The sequence below is a fragment of the Rattus rattus genome, chromosome 16, assembly GCF_011064425.1.
Source record: "Rattus rattus isolate New Zealand chromosome 16, Rrattus_CSIRO_v1, whole genome shotgun sequence".
Classification (NCBI taxonomy): domain Eukaryota; kingdom Metazoa; phylum Chordata; class Mammalia; order Rodentia; family Muridae; genus Rattus; species Rattus rattus.
The window spans coordinates 55,341-80,049 of NC_046169.1; the positions used below are offsets into that span (position 1 = coordinate 55,341).

The window sequence follows — 24,709 nt, forward strand, 5'->3', positions numbered from 1 at the left end:
AAAAGATTCAGGATTGTGTCCCTGCAATTGTTCAGTGGGACAGACATTATAATGAGTTAGCCACAGTTAAGTTCTGTTGAAAATATTAAAATGGACATGAATAACTCTCCTTATGGACATAGAGTAACATTGTTACTCTATTTTGAGTTTTTGTTTCTCTCAATTGTTTTTCTTTGACAATGTATCCCTGATTGGCCTGGAACTTCACTGGTAGACCAGGTTAGCCTAGGACTCCCAGACTCCACCTGTGGTGATTAAAGGTCTTTGCCACCACACCTGCAAACAATTCATTAAATTTCCTCAGAGCTGAGTTCATAAAGGAAAGACCAGGAGGCAGAGCCCAACACACTTTCCATCCCAGCACACAACCAACAAGGCATGCCTGGTGTTACACATGACTAGTGTATGATCTCACTGTATGGGCTGTTTATGGTTTTGGAATTCCCCTCCTCCCTCCCTCTTGCTCCCCCTGGTTTGTGGTTTTTTTCCTTTATAAGCTCTGTGAAAAGTCAGGTCGGGGTCGAACTCCTCTACTCCCTGTGTGGTGTATGAGTCTCGACCCCAGCATGCTGGCCTGAGCTCTCGTTTCATCTCGCTTACAATAAAACTTCCTCGTGTGATTGCAGCAGGTCGGTCTCTGTGTCCTACTGGGTGCGCGCCTCTCCCGAGACTTGAGTGGGGGGCTCCCTTCGGGGTCCAACATTTTTGGGGGCTCGTCCGGGATCTGCGCGACCACCCAGGGGTCCAAGACCCACTTGGAGGTAAGATTCTCTGTTTTGTCTCAGCGCTGTGTCTGTGTTCTGTCTGGGAATCTGGTGCGATCGCTGTTTCGGTTTTGCGGACGCTCAGTGAGACCGCGCTCCAGGAAGGAGAGCGGGGTGGATAAGGATAGACGTGTCCAGGTGTCCACCGTCCGTTCGCCCTGGGAGACGTCCCAGGAGGACACAGGGGAGGACCAGGGACGCCTGGTGAACCCCATCTGATAGGTCCAGAGGAGACTTTACTCCTTGACGACCGGTTTGTTAGGCAAGGTCTGCGACCTGCCGATCAGTTTCAGTGCCTCTGGTCGACACGAAGTCGACGTTGGTTTTGTTTTCTTTTTTCTTTTTTGTTTGTGCTCGTGTGTGTGGTGTGTGTTGTCGAGCTCGACATGGGACAGAAAGTAACGACTCCTTTGACTTTGACTCTGGATCACTGGACTGAAGTAAGGACTAGGGCTCACAATTTTTCAGTAGACGTTAAGAAGGGACCCTGGCAGACTTTTTGTTCATCCGAATGGCCGGACTTTAAGGTAGGATGGCCACCAGAGGGAACCTTTAACCTGTCTCTTGTTTTCACTGTCAAGCGCATTATCTTTCAGGAAATAGGAGGACATCCCGACCAGATCCCCTATATCATCGTCTGGCAGGATCTGGTCCAGAATCCCCCACCTTGGGTTACGCCCTGGACCATGGGGTCCGGAGTGACGGTGGCAGTTGCGGCAGCTAAACCTAAGCAGACCCAACCGTCGGCGGGCCCTTCGGCACCTCCGAGGATCTACCCTGAGATCGAGGACCCTTCATGGACAGAGCCACAGCCTCCCCCTTATCCTCTGCCGCGGCCATCTGCACCCCCGGTCCCAGCACCTGTCGAGAGGGACGGGGTGGAGGGGCCTGCGGCGGGGACGCGGAGCCGGAGAGGCCGCAGCCCAGAAGGGGATTACACTGTTGCCCTGCCCCTCCGTGCCTATGTTGGTGGCCCCCCGCCAGGCCCCGATGAACTTGTCCCTTTGCAGTACTGGCCTTTCTCTTCAGCTGATCTATACAACTGGAAAAATAATCACCCTTCCTTTTCAGAAAATCCCTCGGGCTTGACTGGGCTTCTTGAGTCCCTTATGTTTTCCCATCAGCCCACTTGGGATGATTGCCAGCAACTCCTGCAGATCCTCTTCACCACAGAGGAGAAAGAGAGGATCCTGTTGGAAGCCAGAAAGAATGTCCCCGGACCAGATGGGACCCCCACTAATCTCCCCAATCTTATAGATGAAGCCTTCCCCTTGACCCGTCCAGCCTGGGACTTCAACACTGCGGAAGGTAGGGAGCGTCTCACAGTATACCGCCGGACTCTAGTGGCGGGGCTCAAAGGGGCCGCTCGGCGACCCACTAATTTGGCTAAGGTAAGAGAAGTTCTTCAGGGACCAGCAGAGCCGCCCTCTGTTTTCTTAGAGCGACTGATGGAGGCCTATAGGAGATATACACCGTTTGACCCCTCTTCGGAGGGACAGCAAGCGGCTGTAGCCATGGCCTTCATTGGGCAGTCTGCCTCGGACATTAAAAGAAAGCTGCAGAGGTTAGAGGGGCTCCAGGACTACACTTTGCGAGATTTAGTAAAAGAAGCAGAGAAGGTGTATCATAAGAGGGAAACAGAGGAAGAGAAACAAGAGAGAGAAAAGAAAGAGGCAGAAGAGAGAGAGAACCGGCGTGATCGCCGGCAGGAGAGGAACTTAACTAAGATTTTGGCCGCAGTAGTAGGTGACAAAAGGGTAGAGAAAGGACAGTCAGGGTACCTGGGCAACGGAGCAAGAAGACCTCCAGGAGGAAAAAGACTACAGCTTGAAAATGATCAATGTGCATACTGCAAAGAAAAAGGACACTGGGCCAGAAACTGTCCTAAAAAGAAACAAAGAGGACCCAAGGTACTGGCCTTTGAAGAGGATTAGGGAAGTCGGGGCTCGACTCCCCTCCCCGAGCCTAGGGTAACTCTTTCTGTGGAGGGGACTCCTGTTGATTTCTTGGTAGACACAGGAGCAGAACATTCAGTTTTGACTAAGCCACTGGGACAATTGGGGCAAAAGAAGACTATGGTGATGGGAGCCACTGGTAGTAAACTTTACCCCTGGACCACTAAACGAGTTTTAGATATAGGAAAAAGCCAAGTGACTCATTCTTTTCTTGTGATTCCTGAATGCCCCACGCCCCTACTGGGAAGAGACTTATTAACCAAACTTAAGGCTCAAGTGCAGTTCACCTCAAAAGGACCGAAAGTAACCTGGGAAGAGGCCCCTGTTGCATGTTTGGTTTTAAGTTTAGAAGAAGAATACCGCCTCCATGAGCAGAATCCCAAACAGTTACTAGCCCCCGAGTGGCTGTCTGCTTTTTCTGAAGTCTGGGCTGAGCAGGCAGGGATGGGGTTAGCCAAGCAAGTTCCGCCAGTAGTAGTAGAATTAAAAGCCGATGCCTCTCCAGTCTCAGTCAAACAATACCCTATGAGTAGGGAAGCTAAAGAAGGCATCCGGCCACATATTCAGAGACTGTTACAACTAGGGATTCTAGTGCCTTGCCAATCCCCTTGGAACACTCCTCTCCTGCCTGTGCGCAAGCCTGGGACTAATGATTATCGACCAGTACAGGATTTAAGAGAAGTTAACAAAAGGGTGCAGGACATCCACCCTACGGTTCCAAATCCTTACAATTTACTAAGTTCCCTACCACCAGAGCGGACTTGGTACACTGTCTTAGACTTAAAGGATGCCTTTTTCTGCCTTCGGTTGCATCCCAACAGCCAGCCACTATTTGCTTTCGAGTGGAGAGATCCAGAAGGAGGACACACTGGTCAGCTGACCTGGACACGGCTGCCCCAGGGGTTCAAAAATTCCCCTACTCTCTTTGATGAGGCGCTCCATCGAGACCTTGCGCCTTTTAGGGCACAAAACCCCCAGATTTCTCTCTTGCAGTACGTAGACGACCTACTGCTTGCTGCTTCAACCCAAGAACTGTGTTGTGATGGGACTAAAAAGCTCCTAAATGAATTGGGTAAGTTGGGATACCGGGTGTCTGCTAAAAAAGCTCAGCTGTGTCGCACTGAGGTGACCTACCTAGGATACACTCTCCGAGAAGGAAAGCGGTGGCTCACCGAAGCTCGAAAGAAAACTGTGATGCAGATCCCGACCCCCACCACTCCGCGACAAGTACGTGAGTTTCTGGGGACGGCGGGCTTTTGTAGACTCTGGATACCGGGGTTCGCAACACTGGCAGCCCCTTTGTACCCTCTTACAAAAGAAAAGGTCCCATTCAACTGGACCGAGGAACACCAAAGAGCCTTTGAGGACATAAAAGCTGCACTATTGACAGCCCCTGCTCTGGCCTTGCCAGATTTGACTAAGCCTTTCACCTTATATGTTGATGAACGGGCTGGAGTAGCCCGCGGGGTCTTAACTCAGGCTCTGGGGCCCTGGAAACGCCCGGTAGCCTACTTGTCAAAAAAGTTAGACCCGGTCGCCAGCGGATGGCCCTCCTGCCTAAAAGCCATTGCTGCCGTGGCCTTACTTGTTAAAGATGCTGACAAGCTTACCCTAGGTCAGCATGTGACTGTCATTGCTCCCCATGCTCTGGAGAGCATCGTGCGGCAGCCCCCGGACCGGTGGATGACTAACGCCCGGATGACTCACTATCAGAGCCTGTTACTGAATGAACGAGTGACTTTCGCCCCACCTGCCATTCTTAATCCTGCTACTCTTCTCCCTGAGATACATAACTCCACCCCAATACATCAATGTGTCGATATCCTAGCGGAAGAGACCGGAACAAGAAAGGACCTGACTGATCGACCATGGCCAGGTGTGCCTGCTTGGTACACGGATGGTAGCAGTTTTGTGGTGGAAGGAAAAAGGAGAGCGGGAGCGGCAGTGGTAGATGGAAAGCAGGTAATCTGGGCAAGTAGTCTTCCAGAAGGAACTTCAGCTCAAAAAGCCGAACTTGTGGCTTTGACTCAGGCCTTGCGATTGGCAGAAGGTAAGGCCATTAACATTTATACTGACAGCCGGTATGCCTTTGCTACAGCCCATATACATGGAGCCATCTACAAGCAAAGGGGGCTACTCACTTCGGCGGGAAGAGACATTAAAAACAAAGAAGAGATTTTAGCCCTTTTAGAGGCAGTACATTTGCCAAAGAAGGTGGCCATTATTCATTGTCCAGGTCACCAAAAAGGAGAAGATCCTATAACAAAAGGGAATCAAATGGCGGATCTTGTGGCAAAACAGGTGGCCCAGCAGGTAACAATACTAGCAGAAAAGAGTCAGACTCCAGTGGAAGCTCCAGTCACTGATGACTCTAACCACATTTATTCAGCCAATGATTTTAAAATATTAGAAAATATGGTTTGCAGAAAACAAGCTCAAGAATTCAGCTTTGATGGGGTAGCGCGGACTATAGATGGGCGAGTGATCCTGCCAACAAAAGAAGGAATAAGTTATGTTCAGAGACTGCACCAGTTGACTCATTTAGGAGCAGATAAGCTAAAACAACTTGTCAAAGCTTCTAAATACCATGTGTTAAATTTAAATTCAACAATTAGGCAGGTGGTTGACTCTTGCCAGGCCTGTACACTTACTAACGCCGCTAGGCCCTATCAAGAACCTGGAAAAAGAAGACGAGGAGACCGACCGGGAGTCTACTGGGAAGTGGATTTTACTGAAATAAAGCCAGGAAAATATGGTAATAAATATCTATTAGTCTTTGTTGATACCTTTTCAGGATGGGTGGAGGCTTTCCCCACAAAATCCGAAACTGCTCAGGTGGTGGCCAAGAAGATTCTTGAAGAAATCTTACCCCGGTTTGGTGTACCCAAGGTAATCGGCTCGGATAATGGGCCAGCTTTTGTTGCCCAGGTAAGTCAGGGATTGGCCTCACAACTGGGGACAGATTGGAAATTACATTGTGCATATAGACCCCAGAGTTCAGGACAGGTAGAAAGAATGAATAGAACTCTAAAAGAGACCCTAACTAAATTAGCCATTGAGACCGGTGGTAAAGACTGGGTGACTCTCCTTCCCTTTGCGCTTCTTAGGGTCCGAAACACACCCGGACGTTTCGGCCTCACTCCTTATGAGATTCTCCATGGGGGACCGCCCCCCTTGACTGAGTCCAGTGGGATATTGGATCCCAGTGCCGACTCTTCCTCATCCTCTGCTTTGTTTACTCATCTAAAGGCTCTAGAAGTCGTTAGAACACAGATCTGGGACCAGATAAAAGAAGCCTACGCACCGGGAACTTCGGAGGTGCCCCACAGGTTCCAGGTTGGAGATTCGGTCTTAGTCAGACGACATCGAGCTGGCACCCTAGAGCCTCGGTGGAAAGGACCATATCTGGTGTTGCTGACCACCCCCACGGCAGTAAAGGTGGATGGGATCGCTGCTTGGATACACGCCTCCCACATCAAGAAGGCACCCAGCCAAAATGAAGACAACAACTGGATGGTGGCAACTACTGATAATCCTCTTAAGCTTCGCCTGTGCCGCAGAGGTAAAGAGCCAGGATGCAGGAATATGGCCAGGACACATAGGAGCTGCGAATCCTCCGCTGCCAGCTAAAAAACCCACGCCCACGCCCCCACCGCTGCCAGCTAAAAAACCTACACTATCACCGAAAATCACCCAGGCCGCTGCCGCTGCTACCGCCAAAGCTGCTACCACTGCTGCTAATGTCCTAACTAAAGAACCTCCCTCCACTTCAAATACTCCCATACCCCCGGACACTGAAAATCGTCTGTTTAGCCTAATACAAGGGGCATTCCTGGTCCTGAATCGTACCAATCCTAACGTTACTCAGTCTTGTTGGATGTGCTATGCCCCTAGCCCCCCATATTATGAAGGTATTGCTCAGACCAGGGGTTACAACAAAACAACAGACCACTCTCAATGCCCTTGGGGGGAAAACAGAAAGTTAACTCTAACAGCAGTCTCAGGAAGTGGACTTTGTTTAGGCCAGGTACCTCATGATAAACAACACCTTTGTAATCAAACACAAACCGTCCAGCCTACAAGAGATAATCAGTATCTAGTACCCCCCCTAGACACAGCATGGGCCTGCAACACTGGTCTCACTCCTTGTGTATCAACCTCTGTTTTTAATACTTCTAAAGATTACTGCATTTTGGTACAACTTGTTCCTAGACTTCTATATCATGATGATAGCTCTTTTATAGATGAGTTTGATCATCGAAGCCGCTGGAAGAGAGAACCTATCACCTTGACCTTTGCGGTACTCATGGGACTGGGGATAGCGGCTGGAGTTGGTACGGGTACCGCTGCATTAATTCAGACCCCCCAATATTATGAGGAATTACGAGCAGCTATGGATACTGACCTTAGATCCATAGAACAATCTATAACTAAACTAGAAGAGTCTTTAACCTCCCTGTCTGAAGTAGTACTACAAAATAGAAGGGGACTAGATTTATTATTCCTCAAAGAAGGAGGACTCTGTGCTGCTCTAAAAGAAGAATGTTGTTTTTATGTTGATCATTCTGGAGTGATCAAAGATTCAATGGCTAAACTTAGAGAGCGCTTAGATATACGGAAAAAAGAAAGAGAAGACAGACAGGGATGGTTTGAAAGTTGGTTTAATAAGTCCCCGTGGTTAACCACTCTCCTCTCTACTTTAGTTGGGCCCATTATAATTCTCATGCTTCTACTTACTTTCGGGCCATGTATACTCAATAGGCTGGTGGCTTTTATAAAAGAAAGAGTGAGTGCTGTTCAGGTACTGGTCCTGCGACAACAGTACCAAGAGTTACAATGGGATGAACAATGGCTCTAGGGTTAGAGCCAATCCAGAAGAAGAAGTGGGGAATGTAGAATTAAAAATTAATAATAAAAGGAGAAATAGGGGCCAGAAAGAAGAAGTGGGGCCTGTGAGAACTTGAACTTTTCACCCTCCCCTGCTGTACAATGGTTCCCGGAACATTCTTGCATGAAAGTTTCCTGGAATAGCCACAATGACCCATAGCCTCCTTCCCTCCCTCTTGCTCCCCCTGGATTGTGGTTTTTTTTTCCACAATGTTCCTAATGGTGGCTGTAAAATGTCACTACCCATCCGAGCTAATTCATTGTTTACACAATGTTTGTGTTTGCACAAAGCCCTGGGTGTTTTGTTGTCTTTAGTCTTTAGTAGCCCTGTGGAGAGCCACAAGTAGAGTCATAAAGGGAAGATATGAGTTGCCAATTAAAAAAGATATCCTACTTTATTTGTAATAAACGCAAAAAGTGTCTTTCTTAAAATCTCCTTCCTAAACCCAGCACTGTCGATGTTAGATGTGGGCATGTGATCTGTTGCTCATCCAAAGCATATTCAGACTTGGTCTATGTAACTTACATTTAAAGTTTCTGTGATGTGATCTTGGTTGATAATTCAGTTCAGAATTGCCTTTAGAACAACAACAACAACAACAACAACAAAAAAGAACAAAACAGGAGACATGTTCTTGGATTTTATTTTCAGTGAAATTGAAATATTTGCCTTTGATATTTGTATTTTTATATGTGTCTGTCACCATGACAACCCTGCGTAAACTATGTACTTGTGAAAGATCCCCAAAGAGAGACCCTTACTCAAGTCTCGGGAAATCGTGGACCCCAGACACAGAGAGACCATTTTGAATGTGTACATAGTAAGGTTTATTATGGAGATCTATTACGGAGATCTCCAGGCCGACACGTATCCCACGCAGGGAGACAGAGGTGCTCATTTTTTAAAGGAAGAAGTCACAGCTCCAGGAGATGGGGGGATGTCAGAAGGAAATACCAAAAATGTCACAAGGGGAAACTCTCAAAGTCACAGGATTGTCCTCATGATAGTGTTTTATGGCCAGCTAGTTCCTGGAGCAGGGCTATTGAGGAGGAGGAAGGTCAGGTCGTGCTCATTGTTCTCAAAGCAGGCCTCTTCTTTGTCCTTTTGGGGTAAACGTTTGTTGCACGGAGCCATATTGGATTTGGGCCTAGCCGCTTTTTTTGACTGCATGGTTCAAAGTGACTCTGGGCTGTTTGGCCACAGAGACTCACCCTTGTAAGATGACTGCCATAAGTCTTAAGATTGTTGGATAAAGCCTCTCCCATGAATTTTCGGCACAGGAGTATAACATTCAAGGGATGCCTCAGCTCGAGCAGATACCAGTTATCTCCTCAGTCAACACCCAGTGTCTCCACCACCTGACCTCATCGCCTGACTTCTTTGCCTCCAGCTATCACTGCCTATACACTCATCTCCCCTTCCTTCATATTTCACAAAGGTCACTCCCCCTACCTGAAAGCCTTAAAAGCTGTAACGTTCATCCCAATAAACGAGACCTTGACAACAGAATCTTGCTTGGTCTCCTTCTTCTCTTCAACCCCATTTTGGCCCACAGGTAGAAAGCCTCTTCGGGACCCTGAATAACTGGGTCCCCACGGGCGGGGACAGTTTGTTAGAGTTGATGAAGCTCCTGCACCTGATAAACATCTGGATAGGCTTTGCTCGGGCTCCCCGGAACTCTATCTGTAGGACACAATGACTAGAGCAGTATACAATAAGGACTTAGACAAACATCACAGGGGTAGGGCTCGTTACTCTTTCACTCACGTCCGGAGGGCTGGTGAATGAGTCAGTACCAGATGCCCTGGAATTTTTAATTTTCTTATCTGCCTTAAGACGCCATCTCTCACTTGTAATCTGTGAGCGACACACTGGAGTTGTGCAGTATATGGCCCCTGAATCCCGAGAGAAGTACAATCTTTTTGGAATTAGGCACCAAAATAAGAATGTGACTTTTCTTTATCGATACACAGACTTATCATTTTGTGTGCTCACCTGTATGCAGGTGCACCATGTCCTTGCTGCTGCCTGTGGACCCTGATAAAAATGGTTGGAGTTACAGGTGGTTGTGAACACCATGTGGGTGCTACAAATCAAACCATGGTCGTCTGGGAGAGTAGCCAGTGCAATTAAGTGCTGAGCCACCTGTCCAGACTCTATCCCTTTTTTTACTCCTGTGTACATGTCTGTGCATGGCAATGGGTACTTGAGTACGTGTACCTGTGGAAACCAGAGGAGTCTGGTCTGGCTGGAAGTGTAGACAGACGCTTGTGAGCTGCTTTACCCAGATGCCATGACTTTAACTCAAGGCCTCTACAAGGTTAATGTGAGCTCTAACCACTGAGTGACCTCTCCGAACCCAAGACTAACTTTCAATCAAGTCATATTGACCCTCCCCACCCCGCCCAAAAAAAATCAGGCCTGGACTTTGTATCTCCCTCCTGTAATTCCTACACACACAGATAGAGAAATGAATTTAATGAATTTGGTGCTTCCTTGCTCCCAAAATGCTTTTTCAAAGCCATTAGAACCTCTGTTTTCTAAAAGACTAAGTTGTAGAGAGAGTATCCACTCCATTCCCTGTCCTGACAGGAGCCCTGGTTCTGCTTCTGTGCACCATCCCACTGCACCTCTCTGTGACCCAACACAATGCAGGTCTGTGTCTGGGCACCAGTGCACCATCCCACTGCACCTCTCTGTGACCCAACACAATGCAGGTCTGTGTCTGGGCACCAGTGCACCATCCCACTGCACCTCTCTGTGACCCATCACAATGCAGGTCTGTCTCTGGGCACCAGTGCGCCATCCCACTGCACCTCTCTGTGACCCATCACAATGCAGGTCTGTGTCTGGGCACCAGTGCGCCATCCCACTGCACCTCTCTGTGACCCATCACAATGCAGGTCTGTCTCTGGGCACCAGTGCACCATCCCACTGCACCTCTCTGTGCCCCATCACAATGCAGGTCTGTCTCTGGGCACCAGTGCACCATCCCACTGCACCTCTCTGTGACCCATCACAATGCAGGTCTGTGTCTGGGCACCAGTGCACCATCCCACTGCACCTCTCTGTGACCCATCACAATGCAGGTCTGTGTCTGGGCACCAGTGCACCATCCCACTGCACCTCTCTGTGACCCATCACAATGCAGGTCTGTCTCTGGGCACCAGTGCACCATCCCACCTCATCTCTTCCCAGTCGTTCAAATGAGTTTCTCTACCTTAGTCCTATATTTCCTACTTTGTGGACTGCCATCCTACTTTGAGGGGAAATATAAACACAGTACTTAGAATAAGGGGACACGCCTTGGTCACACTAAGTTAGATCTTAGCTTCCATGACCTCTCTGCTTCACCTTCTCACCTAGGAAAAGGTGTTAACATTTCCTTCTTAATATGGCTGCTGGGAGCCAGATGTGATCATGCAGACTGAAACCCCAGCAGTTTTCAGGTGAAACCCAGAGCGTTGAGGGTTCGAGGACATCCTCGACTATGTAGTGAGTTGGAGGCCAGTTGGAACAACCCAAGGCCTTGTCTTTAAATGGCTGTTGTAACTTACAACACGTCTGATATATGCTAGGTGCTTGTCCCACCTGTGCTATAATTATGGACAGTGGGAAGCAAGGACCTTGCCCCCTTGAGTTCATTCCTACTGACTATAATTCTTGGAAAAATTTGTCAAATACCAGCACTAGGTAGGCAGAGTCAGGCAGGCCACTGTTTGGGGCTAGCCTGGTCTACACAGCAAGTTTCAGGGCAGCCAAAAATTCTGCACCTCCTCCCAATCCCCCAAAATTGGCTACTTTATTTTTTAAAGTTTAGTTAATTGTTAATATTAATTTTGAAATTCTCCCTTTCTTTTCCTCTTCCTCTGTCCCCCTTCCCACCCCTCCTTTCTTTTGGAAGTGGAGGAGGTCATGACAGAGTTTCTCTGGATAGCCTTGGCTATCCTGGAATTTACTCTGAAGACCAGGCTTGCCTCTGCCTCCCCAGTGCTAGGATTAAAAGTATGTGCCACCCCCACCCAGCCTCTCCTTTTGAGATAGGGTGGGATTACCAAGAGCAAGCTGACCTTGACTCTAAGAGAACCACCCTAGGAGCCTCCGCCTCCCGGGGGCTCGGCTACCATCCCTGCCTTTTTCTCTTCTGTAATCCTTGTCTGCAGCTACCATTTCTAGTAAGATACTGATGTTTTCACCCAGGAATTTCCCACTAGTGTTTTTCTCGTGGTCTGGTTTTTGTGTATTTTATTCAGTGCAACCACCATCATGTCTACGAACTGGAGACGGTGCCGGCTGTCACAGGATTTATTTAAAGCTATAGGAAACACTACAGGGGAATTTCTTGTCTTTGCAGTGGCCGCAGAGCTCCTGGCGGTGTGGCCTCCGGAGATCGTTGTGCCTTTTCTTTTGAGAACAGGAACAGCGGGAACTTAAGCAGGTCTTTTGGAGGCAAAGTTAGAACAGTGAAGGTTCAATTGATGGCCCAAGATCTCGGTCCCCAACCAAAAATACTCCTTCCCACTCCCTTCCCCCATAGCTGTGTTTTCCTCTGAGTTCTACTAGAAGCTGCTCAAGAGGATATTGGCACTGCACCCAAGACAATAATGAAATATGGAGAAGGAGCTCCTTAAAGTATGTCAGTGTGTAGGTGAGAGGCAGAATGGGGTATCATTTAACTAAATGACAGGAGAACCGTGTGCTCAAGCAGAGGCCATGCTGAATAAACTGGACACCGTTTAGATTGTTGTTACAGTCAGGAAGAAAAATCTGCTGAGGAAGCGAAGTTCATTTCCATCGAGTAAGCATGGCGTATAACCTACACGTGCATTTATCCATTTGTTTTTACATTTATTATTTATTTAGTGTATGTGGGTATATGGTGTGACTAGGTTCTTCCTTCTGTCATGTGGGGGCCTGGCAATCCAGTCAGATCCAGGTCAGCAGCAAGCACCTTTGCCTGCTGAGTATTACACTGATCCAGAAAGCGAAATTGTTTTCTTCCGAGCTATACCCCATCCTCACTAATATATAAGGCATGCCTTTCAGTCAAGAGCCCATCCTACAGATCAGGGTACACATTCCTGGTCAGGGCCAACCTTTTGATGCACACTGTTCCGCCATCCACATATGGCTGGGAACCCCAAAGTAAGGCAAGGTCTACTTCCTGAAGAACAAGGAAAGCGAGACTTGCATTTTCCAAGCAGGAACCCTCAGTTCGATGTACTAAACATCAAACCACAGTCTCGTCCTCCCTCCCCTAGTAGAGGGGCACCCTTCCCTACAAATTAATGCCAGGATTGGGGTGGGGGGTCCTGTTTGCCTGTCACTGAATTTTCCCCGTTCTTTCTCAAGATAGAAAGAGGCAGACCAAACAGCTTGCTCTTAAATGGGATTTCTGAAGTAGATTGGGTAACCCTTAGAAAGCCTGCCCAGCTAGGAACGCCGAACCTGGAACAGATGCCGAAAGGCAGTGTGGGAAAGCCAGAGCACTGGAGAGAAAACACAGGAATGTAAGTGAATCTAACTTAGGGACTGCCTCAAAAGAAGAGGAAAATACAAGTCTTGGGGTTGGGGATTTAGCTCAGCAGTAGAGCTTGCCTAGCAGCGCAAGGCCCTGGGTTCGGTCCCCAGCTCGGAAAAAAAAAAGAGAAAAAAAAAAAAAGAAGAAAAATACAAGTCTTAAATTGGTTTCTCTTCCCCAAGCTATATGAAGAGAACCAAAAAAGACCAAACCAAAAGAGAAAGGACAAGACGGCTTGGGGGTTAAGAGCTTAGACTGCCCTTGCAGAGGACCCAGGTGTGATGACAACACATACACAGGATGGCTCACAGCAGACTAACTCCAGTTCTCCATTCTGGCCTCAGGTGCTACGGCACATGTGGTGTGCATGCACACCTGCAGGCAAAACATGCATACCCAGAAGGTAGAAATAAGTACACTTTGAAACTCAGCAGTGGTGGCACATGTCTTTAATCCCAGCACTCAGGAGGCAGAGGCAAGGGGATCCTAATTGAATGCCAAAGTGGCCTCCAGAGCGAGTTCCAGAACATAGAGAGACTCACAACAACAACAACAGAAGACCTCATCAAGTTCTGGAACTTTCTAGACTTTGGAGATATATTATCTAACCATAACTCTTTTACATACTGAATTTATACTCTGTAGGATGAGTGTATGTCTCTCTCTCTCTCTCTCTCTCTCTCTCTCTTTCTCTCTCTCTAATATATATATATATATATGTGTGTGTGTGTGTGTGTACATACATATACATATGTATATATATGTGTGTGTGTATCTGTATATATATATATATATATATATGTATATGTATATATATATATAAAATCTATATACATCGATCACAAAGGGGAGGCTATGGGTGGTACCTTATGGAACAGTACCTGTCAATTCTGGATGAGGTGAAGGAGGCTAGGAGGTTGAAAAGGAGATTAACAGATGGATGGAGCCAAGGGGTATACCAGCATCCCCACCAACAGCTCAGAGCTGGCCTTGGGACCCCAGGGCTCTACCTAACGAAGAAGGATTGACCAAAACTAAGCCTGACTTCACAGATATGAAGGTCAGTTTCAAAACAAAACAAAACAAAAACAACAGACCAGACATGACGGGAAAACATGGATGGCCTGTTATAAGCAGGCATAAATCCTCTCTGGAAGACAGTGCTGGCCTAAGCCACAAGTTATCACTAGGGATTGTCAAATGTGGTGCTAACAGAATGGAAAATAACTAGGCATACGGAGAGACGGAACGGCATGCTTGGAAACCAAGAGAGAGTGCAGCCTCGTAGAGGGCATTTATTTGACACCAAATTTCAAATAACCCTGCTTAAACTGAGCGTAGCAGTGCGAGCCTTTAATCCCAGCATTTCCAGAGGCAGAGCTGACAGATTCAATCCAAGTCCAGCCAGGACATTGTCAAACAAACAAAGTTTTAAAATCACGTGAAAACAACTCCTTGCTGGGCATGGTAGCTCATGTCTCTAATCCAGCACTTGGGCGCTGAGGCAGGAGGATTTCCATGAACTCAAGGCCAATTCAGGCTGTTATAATGAGTTCCAGGCTGGCTTGGATTATGGGATGAGACCATCTCAAAAATCAATGAATGGCAATGTTCAACATGCTAGAGGAAAAGGGACTAATAGTTCCAGGAAAGATCTCCAATAGTTTGTTGGTTTCCCTTTTTACTTTGCTGTTGTTTGGTTTTTTTTGCTTTGTTTCTGAGACAAGGTCTCTGGGTATCCCTGGCTGTGTTAAACCAGAGGAATAAATTTATGAGCCACCACCACTCCCTGATCGGAGTTATTTTTAAGTGAAAATTCTAGAAAAGAAAAATTCAGTCGTTCAATGATTCATTTAACAAAAAATTAGGAACAATTGGGCTAACATTAGGAACAGTTGGGCTAATCATTAGAAGTGGGAAATGGGTCATGGGACGGCTTAACAGGTAAGGAGATGGTAGGAGGAGAAAGTTATCATCTGCCACCAGACACTTTTTCCAGTGTCTACAATCAACATTATTGTAATATAACTGAAACTGTACCACTTAGGAAACACCAAGAAAAACATCTGTGCGAGAGGTGATGCAGTTGCATTTGGATAAAACTGACAAATTCTAGCTAGTCGTAACCCAGGAAACACCACCAAGGAAACCAAAGGTCTTGTGCAGTGCCCTTTGGCCCAGGCTGAGCACCCTCAGAGTGATAAGCTAAAGCTATCAGTGTTTGCTACTAATGTGTTATCTTGCAACCATTTCGGTCCCTAGCTCGGAAAAAAAAGAAAAAAAAAAAAAGTAGTGGCACACGCCTTTAATCTTAACACATGGGAGGCAGAGGCAGGCTGATCTCTAGGTTCAAGGCCAGCCCCGTCTATGTAGTGAGTTCCAGGACAGCCAGGGCTATATAGAGACCAAAACAAACAAACAAACCAAGCAAACAAACAAAAATGCAAACTAAACTAAACAGACAGACAGACAGACAGACAGACAGACAGACAGAAAGAAAGAAAGAAAGAAAGAAAGAAAAAAAGAAAGAAAAGAAATTAAAAGAAAAGAAAATTTCTGGGGCTGGAGAGATGGCTCAGCAGTTAAGAGTACCCGACTGCCCCCAGCTCCGGGAAAAAAAAGAAAGAAAGAAAAAAAAAAAAAAGAGTACCTGACTGCTCTTCCAGAGGTCATGAGTTCAATTCCCAGCAACCACATGGTGGCTCACAACCATCTGTAAAGAGATCTGATGCCCTCTTCTGGTGCATCTGAAGACAGCTACAGTGTACTCATATATAAAAATGAATAAATCTTTAAAAAAAAAAAAAAAGAAAGTATTTCTGAGAGTTCAAAGCCAGCCTGGTCTATATAGTGAGTTCCAGGACAGCCAGCACTATACAGAGACTCTGCCCACCCCCACCCCTGAAGAAGTTTGTTTTTTTTTTATCAGTAACTTTCCTATATTTTCTTACTATGAGAACCAGAAGGGGAAAATGTTTTTCTTTCAGTATTTTCAATCACATAGTGTTGATGATTCTTGTTTTCATGAATTCCTTGTAACCATTCTGACACCAGGTCATTTCATTTTCCCCAAATCAAAAACTTTTGATGTGGTAACCAGCCCCACCACACACAACCCTATAGTGTTACTGTGTGTGTGTGTGTGTGTGTGTGTGTGTGTGTGTGTGTGTGTGTGTGTGTGTGTGTAAGAGAGAGAGAGACAGAGACAGAGAGACAGAGACAGAGGGGGTTAGGGGGCGAGGGAGAGGGATAGGAAAAGAACTATCACCACTGTTGCCTTGGGCATGATCTACCCACCTCCAGCCTTAGAGGTCAACCAAAAAAGAACATTGTAAATGAAGGGATCTAAAAATAACTGAATTAAAAAAAAACAAAAAAAAAACAAAACAAAAAAAAAAAACAGCCCTTGAGGTGAGGTAGCTCTCTGTGGAGATCTTGTCTGGTTTGCATAAGGCCTTGGACTCAATCTCCAGTACATTCTCCCTTCACAGTAACCATAAAAAATATTTACTTAATTTTATTTATTTGTGGAATCTGTGTATTTATGTACCCATACATGGAATGTTCATGTGGGCCAGAAGAAGCCAGAGGATCCCCTTAATCTGGAGTAACAGGCAGTTGCAAGGCACCCAATGTGGGTGCTGGGAACAAACTCTGCTTCTCTTGAAGAGCAACATGGGTTTTTAACCACTGAGCCATCTCTGCGCCCCACAAAAAGCTTGACTACAAAAATCATTTAGGTTGATCTTTGTTGCCAAGTTTGAAGACAGTTTTCCTTTCCACAGTTTCAAACTCCACACGGCCCCACACCCAAACTCAAAAACAAACAAACAAGGCAATAGAAAGTCAAAACTTGGGGGCTGGAGAGATGGCTCAGCGGTTAAGAGCACTGACTGCTCTTCCAGAGGTCCTGAGTTCAATTCCCAGCAACCACATGGTGGCTCACAGCCATCTGTAAAGAGATCCGATGCCCTCTTCTGGTGTGTCTGAAGACAGCTACAGTGTACTTATATATAATAAATGAATAAATCTTTTTTAAAAAAAAAAGAAAGAAAATCAAAACTTCGTCTAATTCAGAGACTTTCCAAACATTGGAGACACCATGAAATCCAGTCGAGGTCTAGTTTATAAATCTGACCTCTGGGAACCTATCCCAGCTTCTTTGAACTGAGCATCCTGGGACCAACGTCTTCATAAAGGTCAGGCTACGCCACTGGAAAAGGTGTGCGAAACACACCAGCTCACAATAAAAATGAAGTTAACCATTGAAAGGATGACATTCTGAAGATGCCCTGAAGAAGTCAGCTTGCTTTCTGCTTTACTCTGTTTGGTTTTATTGAGACAAGGGGATAAGAAGTCCAGCCTAGCCTTGAACTCCTGAACCTGCTGCTTCCCAGAGTTACAAGATTACAGTCAGAATGGTTCATGCCTGACACAAGGAAACCTAACATGGTAGATCTTCTCCCTCTTTCTCTCCAAAAATATTAGTGGAATTTATGCCTGTATTCCTTTTCTAAAATAATTCTAAGCTGTCATACATACAGAAAACCTATGGGGCTGGAGAGATGGCTCATTGGTTAAGGGCACTGGCTGCTCTTCCAGAGGTCCTGAGTTCAAATCCTAGTAACCACTTGGTGGCTCACAATCATCTGTAATGGGATTGGATGCCCTCTTCTGGTGTGTCTGAAGACAGCAACAGTGTACTCATATACATAAAATAAATAAATAAGCGAAAGAAAGAAAGAGAGAGAGAAGGAAGGAAGAAGAAAGGAAAAAAAGAAAACCTAGTATCCCCATGACAAGACTCAGGATCTATAAGATCAGAGACTTTGTGATGGAAGCTTGACGTACACAAACAGAAACATGACAAGGCATTCTATATGCTTACCTGGCATTGGATTGCTTCTACTCGGTAAGGGTTAAAACTCTTTTGGCACTTGCTACAGAGCTGTTTGAAATAAACCTAAAGAGAAATTGACCTTTTTAATACAAGCTGATATAGGTATATATTTCCTAGGCTCCCGTTCGTTTTTTAAAATCATTTTCTTATTTTTCTTTTTTACTTAAAGGTCTGCGTGTGAGTGTTTGTATGCATGTATACATTTGCACTGAGTGTATGCGGTCCCCGCAGAGGTCAGAAGAGGGGGTTGGATCCCTTAGAACTGCAGTTACAAGTGACTGTTAACTGCGAGGTGTGGTGCTGGAAACCTCTGGGAAGTCAGTGACTGCTTGTAACAGTGAGCCATCTCTCTAGCCCAGCCCCCAGTTCGCAAGTGACACAACGTGTTCCTTCACTTTGTACTTTGGTTATCTTATGTGACCTCTACCCTTTAAGGATTTTAATTTTCCCCATTTTATCGTCATGTGCAAGGGCCCCCCTACCCTTTGTTTTGTTTGCCAGCATGAATGTCTGCACACCACATAAACGCATTGCTTATGTCTGTGCACCATGCACATGCATTGCCTGCAGAGGCCAGAAGAGGGCGCTGGATCCCTTCACACAGCAGTTAGAGATCGTTAGGAGCCCTCATGTGGGCGCTGAGATTCAGCCCCAGTCCTCTTTAAGGATGGGCCCATTCTCCAGCCCAGTACCTTGAGGCTTTAAAGCTCTGAGCGTTTCATCTGCCGCTTGCCCTTACTCTGGTTCCCTTTCATTTACGTGTACTTCTTAACTCTATTCTAGTTCTATTCAGCAAAATATATATAAAACAAAGGAGTACTGGATAGGAAGTAGTTGTAATGACTTTTGTCCACTGGATGGGCCAGTTTCTTTTTTTGCCCAGAAATATCAAATTTCCCACTTGAATTTAATTATTTGTGGCTTCCCGTCAGAATCATCTGCTTTTCTAGGCTTTGCATGTTATCTAGCGGACATTTTCTCCCTGGTTTACTTGGCAATGGCTAGCGGACATTTTCTCTCTTGCTTACTTGGCAATGTCTCTGTTTTTCTTTCTTTTTTGGAGAAAAGGGTTTCTACTACATAGCTCTGGTTGGCCTGGAACTTGCTATGTAGACCAAGCTGGCTTTAAACTTGCAGAGATGGGCTTGCCTCTAACTCCAAGTACTGACATTGACAGCATGTGCCATGAGCACACCTGGCCTTTCTGTCACCTTAAAGCAGTGGTTCTCAACCTTCCCAACGCTCTGACCCTTTAATACGATTCCTCACACTGTTGGTGACCCCCCGCCCCAGCCAGAAAATTACTTTTGTGGCTGTGTAATAGCTGTAATCTTGCTACTGTTATGTGTGGTGATGTAATTATCTGTGTTTCCCAATATCTTAAGGTACCCCTGGGAAAGGAGTTGCGACCCACAGGTTGAGAACCTCGGCTTGAAAGACTTAACTGAACAGCAGTCTGCCGGGCAGGTTAACCATCCCCCGCCCCACCCCACACACTTCTGCGCCATTTCCACTCCTTCCAAGCCAGGGGCTCCAGGGCACAGATCACCACACTGAACTCCTGTTTGTTGTTTTGAGAAAGGAGTTTTATTATAGAGCTCCCGAGAGCAGGAGGGGCCTGTCCTTGTTTTGTAAGATAGTATCTCACCTTGCCCAGGGCTGGTCTTTTACCTGAGATCTGCCTTCCTGTACTTCCCAAGGGCAAGGACTACAGGCCTGTGCTGTCCCACCCACCTCCAGAACACAGCAAACAACATAAACAGATGAGTAAACCCTAACTCCTACGCCCTCAGGCTGGGTGCCCTCTTGTTCCTGGGCCTAAGCAAAGACCCAGCCATACACTGAAGAGCTGGCTCTCTTGCTGCCACAGGCACGGAGGCCAAACTTTCCTGCTTTGTGGAGTCTAGCCTGTATGCAAGAAGAGCAATTACTCTCCAAAACAATAAGATGGACACAGTGCCCCAGCACTCAGGGACTAGAGGAAGGAGAGCTATTCAGGGCCAGACTAGAGAGTTCAGGGCCAGTCTGGTTCACACAGTAAGTTCCAGGCCAGCAAGAGCTACAGGGTAAGACCCCCCCTGCCAAAAACAAACAGAAAGGTTCAAGGTCACCTTCAGTTCTACAGAAAGTTTGGGACCAACATGGGTTTAATGAGCCCCTAACGAAAGAAAAACAAAAAGGGAAAAGGCTAGATTTCCAGAGGGTGGGGTGGGGTGGGGTGGGGTGGGGTGGCCATATTGAATGTAGTTGAAATACATACAGAAATAGCCTGATGCTTTTCAAAGACATTATCGGTCGTTTTTATGAATGAATTTAATGTCTTGACAAAAATGCAAGACCTGCCTGGCATCTGCAGAGATGACAGAACCCCCTTATTTTAATAAGCATAGAATATTTAGGCACAATGGTATGTTCCTTTAATGCCAGCACTTGGGAAGAAGAAATAAGCAGAGGTCTTGGGGTTCTAGGCCAGCCAGAGGCACCTAGAGAGACTCGGTCTTGGGAAAACAAACAAACAAACAAAAAACTGACCTAAAGACATGGTTAATCAAATCTATTTTATACGTTTAACTTATACAAGAAGTGAAAACTCCAAGAATGTCAGCAAGAAAAGAATGTCAAGATTTATTTAGTCTCAGAACAGCCCAAGTTAGTAGGAAAAAAGGGGGGGCTGGAGAGATGGCTCAGCGGTTAGAGCACTGACTGCTCTCCCAGAGGTCCTGAGTTCAATTCCCAGCAACCACATGGTGACTCACAACCATCTGTAATGGGATCTGATGCCCTCTTCTGATGTGTCTGAGGACAGTTACAGTGTACTTATATATAATAAATAAATATATCTTTAAAAAGAAAGATTAAAAAAAAGGAGAAATCTCTAGAGTGGTTGAGGAGACCCAAATTTACCTATGATAAAAAATATTAAGCAGGAAATTAAGCCTACCCCAGTATTTAAGGCACAAATAAACTGTCACCTAAGGAATCACATTATGGACCTGCATGACCAGGCTCAACTTGAAAACTTGATTTTTAAACTAAGTATTTACTAGACCAGACGAGGTCTCACTCTGTAGCTCCCGATGTCCTGAACTCACCATCTAGACCTGAAACCCACAAATCTAGCCGCCTCTGTCTCCGTCTCCCAAGCACTTCTTTGTTTTATGGAGTATGTGTAATGTTAAGTTTCAAACCAGATCTGATCTTCAGGTTTCTCCCAGCATCCCTCAGTCCTTACCTTCACGGTAAGACTGGCATACCCGAACTCTCTAGCCCAGGGTCTGGGCTTCCCCTCCCCCCCAGGCCCCTCCCTATATGTCAGACTGAAGGACCCTAGTTCCTACTGAAGTATAAGAGCTATTAAGAGGCTTGGTCTGGTAGAAAGTAGGTAGGTTATGGGGTTCCTGTGAAGGACCCTTAAGGGCTTTCAACTGCTTTACACCCACTGCTTCAGGTCAAGGCTAGGCAAAGTTCCATTCTCCACCCACAGCTCTTGGGAGGAGCAGGGACATTCTTGAAAAACTGCAGAATGTACTGACTGATAGTCACCTGATCCTCTGGTCCCAGATAGAGTTCCAGTGCATGTCATATGCTTGCTAGCCAACAGATTCAAGGGTCAATATGCTTTAGCCAATAAGTTTAAACTGTAACCTTGCCGCTGTAACCTGTACCCCTAGAAATTATAAAACTGCTTGTTATAGCCATTAAGGTCACCTTCTAGTCACCCACTCACCACCAGGGGGGCTGATTGAAGGTCGACCCCAGAAGACAAACCTCTTCGTTTGCATCAAACTCCGTTCTCGTGTCTCACTTGGGGGTGTCTCCCAATAGTTAAGACTCACTTGAGCCTCTACAAGACATTTTGGTACCCGCCTCTCTTTTGCTCCTTTCGTACCTTTGGTCTTTTGGCTGCTGTAGTTGATTCTCCTCTCTTCCTTCCTCTCTCACCTCTCCCCGTGGTTCAGGGTCATGACCTCTCTGGACTCTCTCAGGTTTGTCTCTTCCTCTGAGTATGTCTCCCTTTTTCTTACAATGGACGTTCTCCACCATTCCTAGGGGCAGTCATATCCTTTCCTTTCCTTTCCTTTTTATTTCTTTTTTCCGTTCATGTAAAGGTCTTCTTATGTAGCCTATGCTGGTCTCAAGCCCCATCCTTCCCGTCCCAAATGCTGCAGTTGCAGGGTTCTATACAACCACCCCCCCTGGTAGTAACTTATTTAATCATTGACTTTCACACTCAAATATAAAACCTATCCTCAGATGCCTGTCAGCAACTACGCCAGAGAGGTGTAAAGGAGTTTTCCCCCTGACTTGACTGCACCTTCCAGGCCTCCGTGCCCCTCCCCCAATGCGCGCCCCGCCCCTACGCATGCCCCTCCTTCCATGCTCGCTTACTTTGTTGGTACCTGTGATGCACCACACATAAGCACTCTCCCATCTTGTCTTACAATCTTTACAGTGAAAATAGCCGTATTTAGGTTCCAAAAACTGAAAATAAATAGAAACAGAAGTCTTTTAGTAATGGAGGTCGGGAGAGGAGGGGTCTAGATCCTTGTTTCCTAAGTGATGGCCTAACTGCCACAGCGTTTACCTCCCTGGACCTTGCTTTCAGCGATTCACCACAAAGCTCCGTTAATCCAGCATCTGGGCTCGCAGCACTAGGATGTTTCCAGTCCATTTCCCACAACACCAACAGCAACATCTCCAAAAATCAAAATCTAGGTTCACCTTTCACACACTTGAAGCTTACTGTCGCCTCGTCTTCACCAGGAATACTGACCGGGTTTTTTTTAATTAGGCTCCACAACTACCTTACCAAAACTTGAAAAACATCCGGACCATGAAAACAAAGTACACCGGGTTGGGGATTTAGCTCAGTGGTAGGGCACTTGCCTAGCAAGCGCAAGGCCCTGGGTTCAGTCCCCAGCTCCGAAAAAAAAGAAAAAAAGAAAAATAAAGTACATGCTTCCAGAACTCCACCTTCCCCGCCAGATAGATAGATAGATAGATAGATGGATGGATGGATGGATGGATGGATGGATGGATAGATAGGTAGGTAGATAGAAAGAAAAAAAATAGTTAGCACTCACCACTCTGGAAACAGAAGGAGGGAGGACTGCTGCTGAGCGGCTGAGCAGGGAGAAACAGAGCTTTCCAAGTGAACTGTGTTTGCACGTACCTGCTTGCTCTTCCGGTCCTGAGGGCTGGGGGCATATGCCTCCCCCGATTCCTTCAGCTGGGAGAGTGTATCCTGCTTGTCATCATCCTGGCTCCTTGTAGGTGGCACCAGCTGATTGGCCTCTGTAGGTCCTGTGAGCTCCCGGCTTTTCTTGTCTTCCCCACCCTGGGGTAGCTGGATCAAGCCTCTCTGGCCTGCTCTCCAAGCTTCAGTGGGCTTCCTGGAGCTGGTTCTGTCCGAGAGGGAGCTGCTGTGTAGTGTCTGTGACCCCAGTGAGCACTGCACTGACTTATCCACGTGAATGCTCACCTGGATGCCCACGTCCTTGGTGTTGGCCCTATGTAGACATAGACTCACGTTGGGGTTCATCTGAGTAGGAACGACTTGAAGCTGAACCCTGTTGTAAGGGTCCATACAGAGCTGTGAGACGTACGCTGGTACCATAGGCCTGGCTAGGAAAACGGGAGCTCCCATGTTTTGTGGCCAATTTTGCTGTTGACTGTGTGACCTGGGGCCAGGATAGGTCAAAGGCTGTATGATCCCGTAGCCACGAGGAACACGGAGAAAGCGATCCATTGGAGGGTAATTTCCTCTCTCACCTGCCTCTTCCTCTTTATAGATTTGGTTCAGGTTCACCCAGGTTTCTTCATTTATTCCAGAGTGGGAGCAGCCCCTTAGTTCCCTAATTGAAGTCACCTAAGAGACGACTAATTGTTTTCCGTACCTTTCCAATCTGCAGTGCTCACTTTTTTTTCTCCCCCTCTAGGCTGTTTTTCGCCGACAATTTCTGACTCCTTCACACAGGCTTTAATTAGTAATTTCATCCACTTATTCTCTTGGTGACTACTCTGTTGATATGGCATTGGTGGACGAGGATATAAATTAGTATAGGTAGTACAGAAACTAACACAGAGCTTCCTCAAGAATTAACAGTTGGCTGGGCTGTGGTGGAGCCTTTAATCCCAGCACTTGGGAGGCACAGGCAGGTGGATCTCTGAGTTGGAGGCCAGCCTGGCCTACAAAGTGAGTTCCAGGACAGCCAGGGATACACAAAGAAACCTTGTCTTGAACCACTCCAGAGACAGAGGAGACTCTCACTCCAGTCCTGAGGACATTCACCACCCCACGAACACACAGGACTCAGACTTGATGTAAAAACAAGAGGTTTACTTTGGGTTACCAATGCATTGGGGCTCGACATGGTCCTCACGCAGGAGGGATGTGAAGAGCCTCGAACAACAGAAATGTAAGCTTTAACAGTCATTTAAGATTACACAGCTTCATTAGCTCAGCTATCTCGGTGCCAAGGATAACTAGGCAGATGTTTCTCGTTCTGGAGTTCCTGGGACAAGGCTGTAACGATATCAATGCAGCCATTTCAGTACCAAGGACGTCTGACTTGATATATGTTTTCCCATCCTGGGGTTCCCAGGACAAGGACCAAGGATATTTGCCTTGGCAGATGTTTCTCTTCTGGAGTTCCCAGGACAAGGCTATAGCTATGTCAG

At 46.6% G+C, this 24,709-nt stretch overlaps 2 protein-coding genes across 3 annotated transcripts; one reads left to right on the plus strand and one right to left on the minus strand.

Moving 5' to 3' along the window:
- The first annotated feature begins 1,150 nt into the window (after positions 1–1,150).
- LOC116885837 lies at positions 1,151–6,349 on the plus strand. The gene is made up of 3 exons (XM_032887176.1): positions 1,151–1,162; positions 1,361–2,155; positions 3,713–6,349. Exons 1-3 carry the CDS (start codon positions 1,151–1,153, stop codon positions 6,347–6,349), a joined length of 3,444 nt encoding a protein of 1,147 aa, XP_032743067.1.
- A 5,563-nt stretch (positions 6,350–11,912) lies between these two features.
- On the minus strand, positions 11,913–23,777 carry Zar1l (zygote arrest 1 like). Of its 2 annotated transcripts, none has more exons than XM_032886396.1 (4): positions 23,202–23,777; positions 22,418–22,510; positions 18,017–18,091; positions 11,913–12,047 (listed from the first exon to the last, which is right to left on the minus strand). In XM_032886396.1, the coding sequence occupies exons 1-4, from the start codon at positions 23,775–23,777 to the stop codon at positions 11,913–11,915; spliced, it is 879 nt and encodes a 292-aa protein (XP_032742287.1). The 2 variants fall into 2 exon arrangements, with proteins under 2 accessions (XP_032742287.1, XP_032742288.1); XM_032886397.1 differs by having other exon boundaries at positions 22,418–22,534; positions 23,187–23,675.
- Between the last annotated feature and the right edge of the window lie 932 nt (positions 23,778–24,709).

What these genes read in the sequence shown, in the direction of transcription:
- LOC116885837 (XM_032887176.1), top strand. An exon ending in GACCCACTAATTTGGCTAAG is followed by an intron (nt 2,156 to 3,712) that starts GTAAGAGAAGTT and finishes TCTCTCTTGCAG; the next exon opens with TACGTAGACGACCTACTGCT.
- Zar1l (XM_032886396.1), bottom strand. Translation starts at nt 23,777, where the DNA reads ATGGATCGCTTTCTCCGTGTTCCTCGTGGCTACGGGATCATACAGCCT. An exon ending in GCATCACAGGTACCAACAAA is followed by an intron (nt 18,092 to 22,417) that starts GTAAGCGAGCAT and finishes ATTTCTCTTTAG; the next exon opens with GTTTATTTCAAACAGCTCTG. An exon ending in TAGAAGCAATCCAATGCCAG is followed by an intron (nt 12,048 to 18,016) that starts GTAAGCATATAG and finishes TGCCTCCAAAAG; the next exon opens with ACCTGCTTAAGTTCCCGCTG.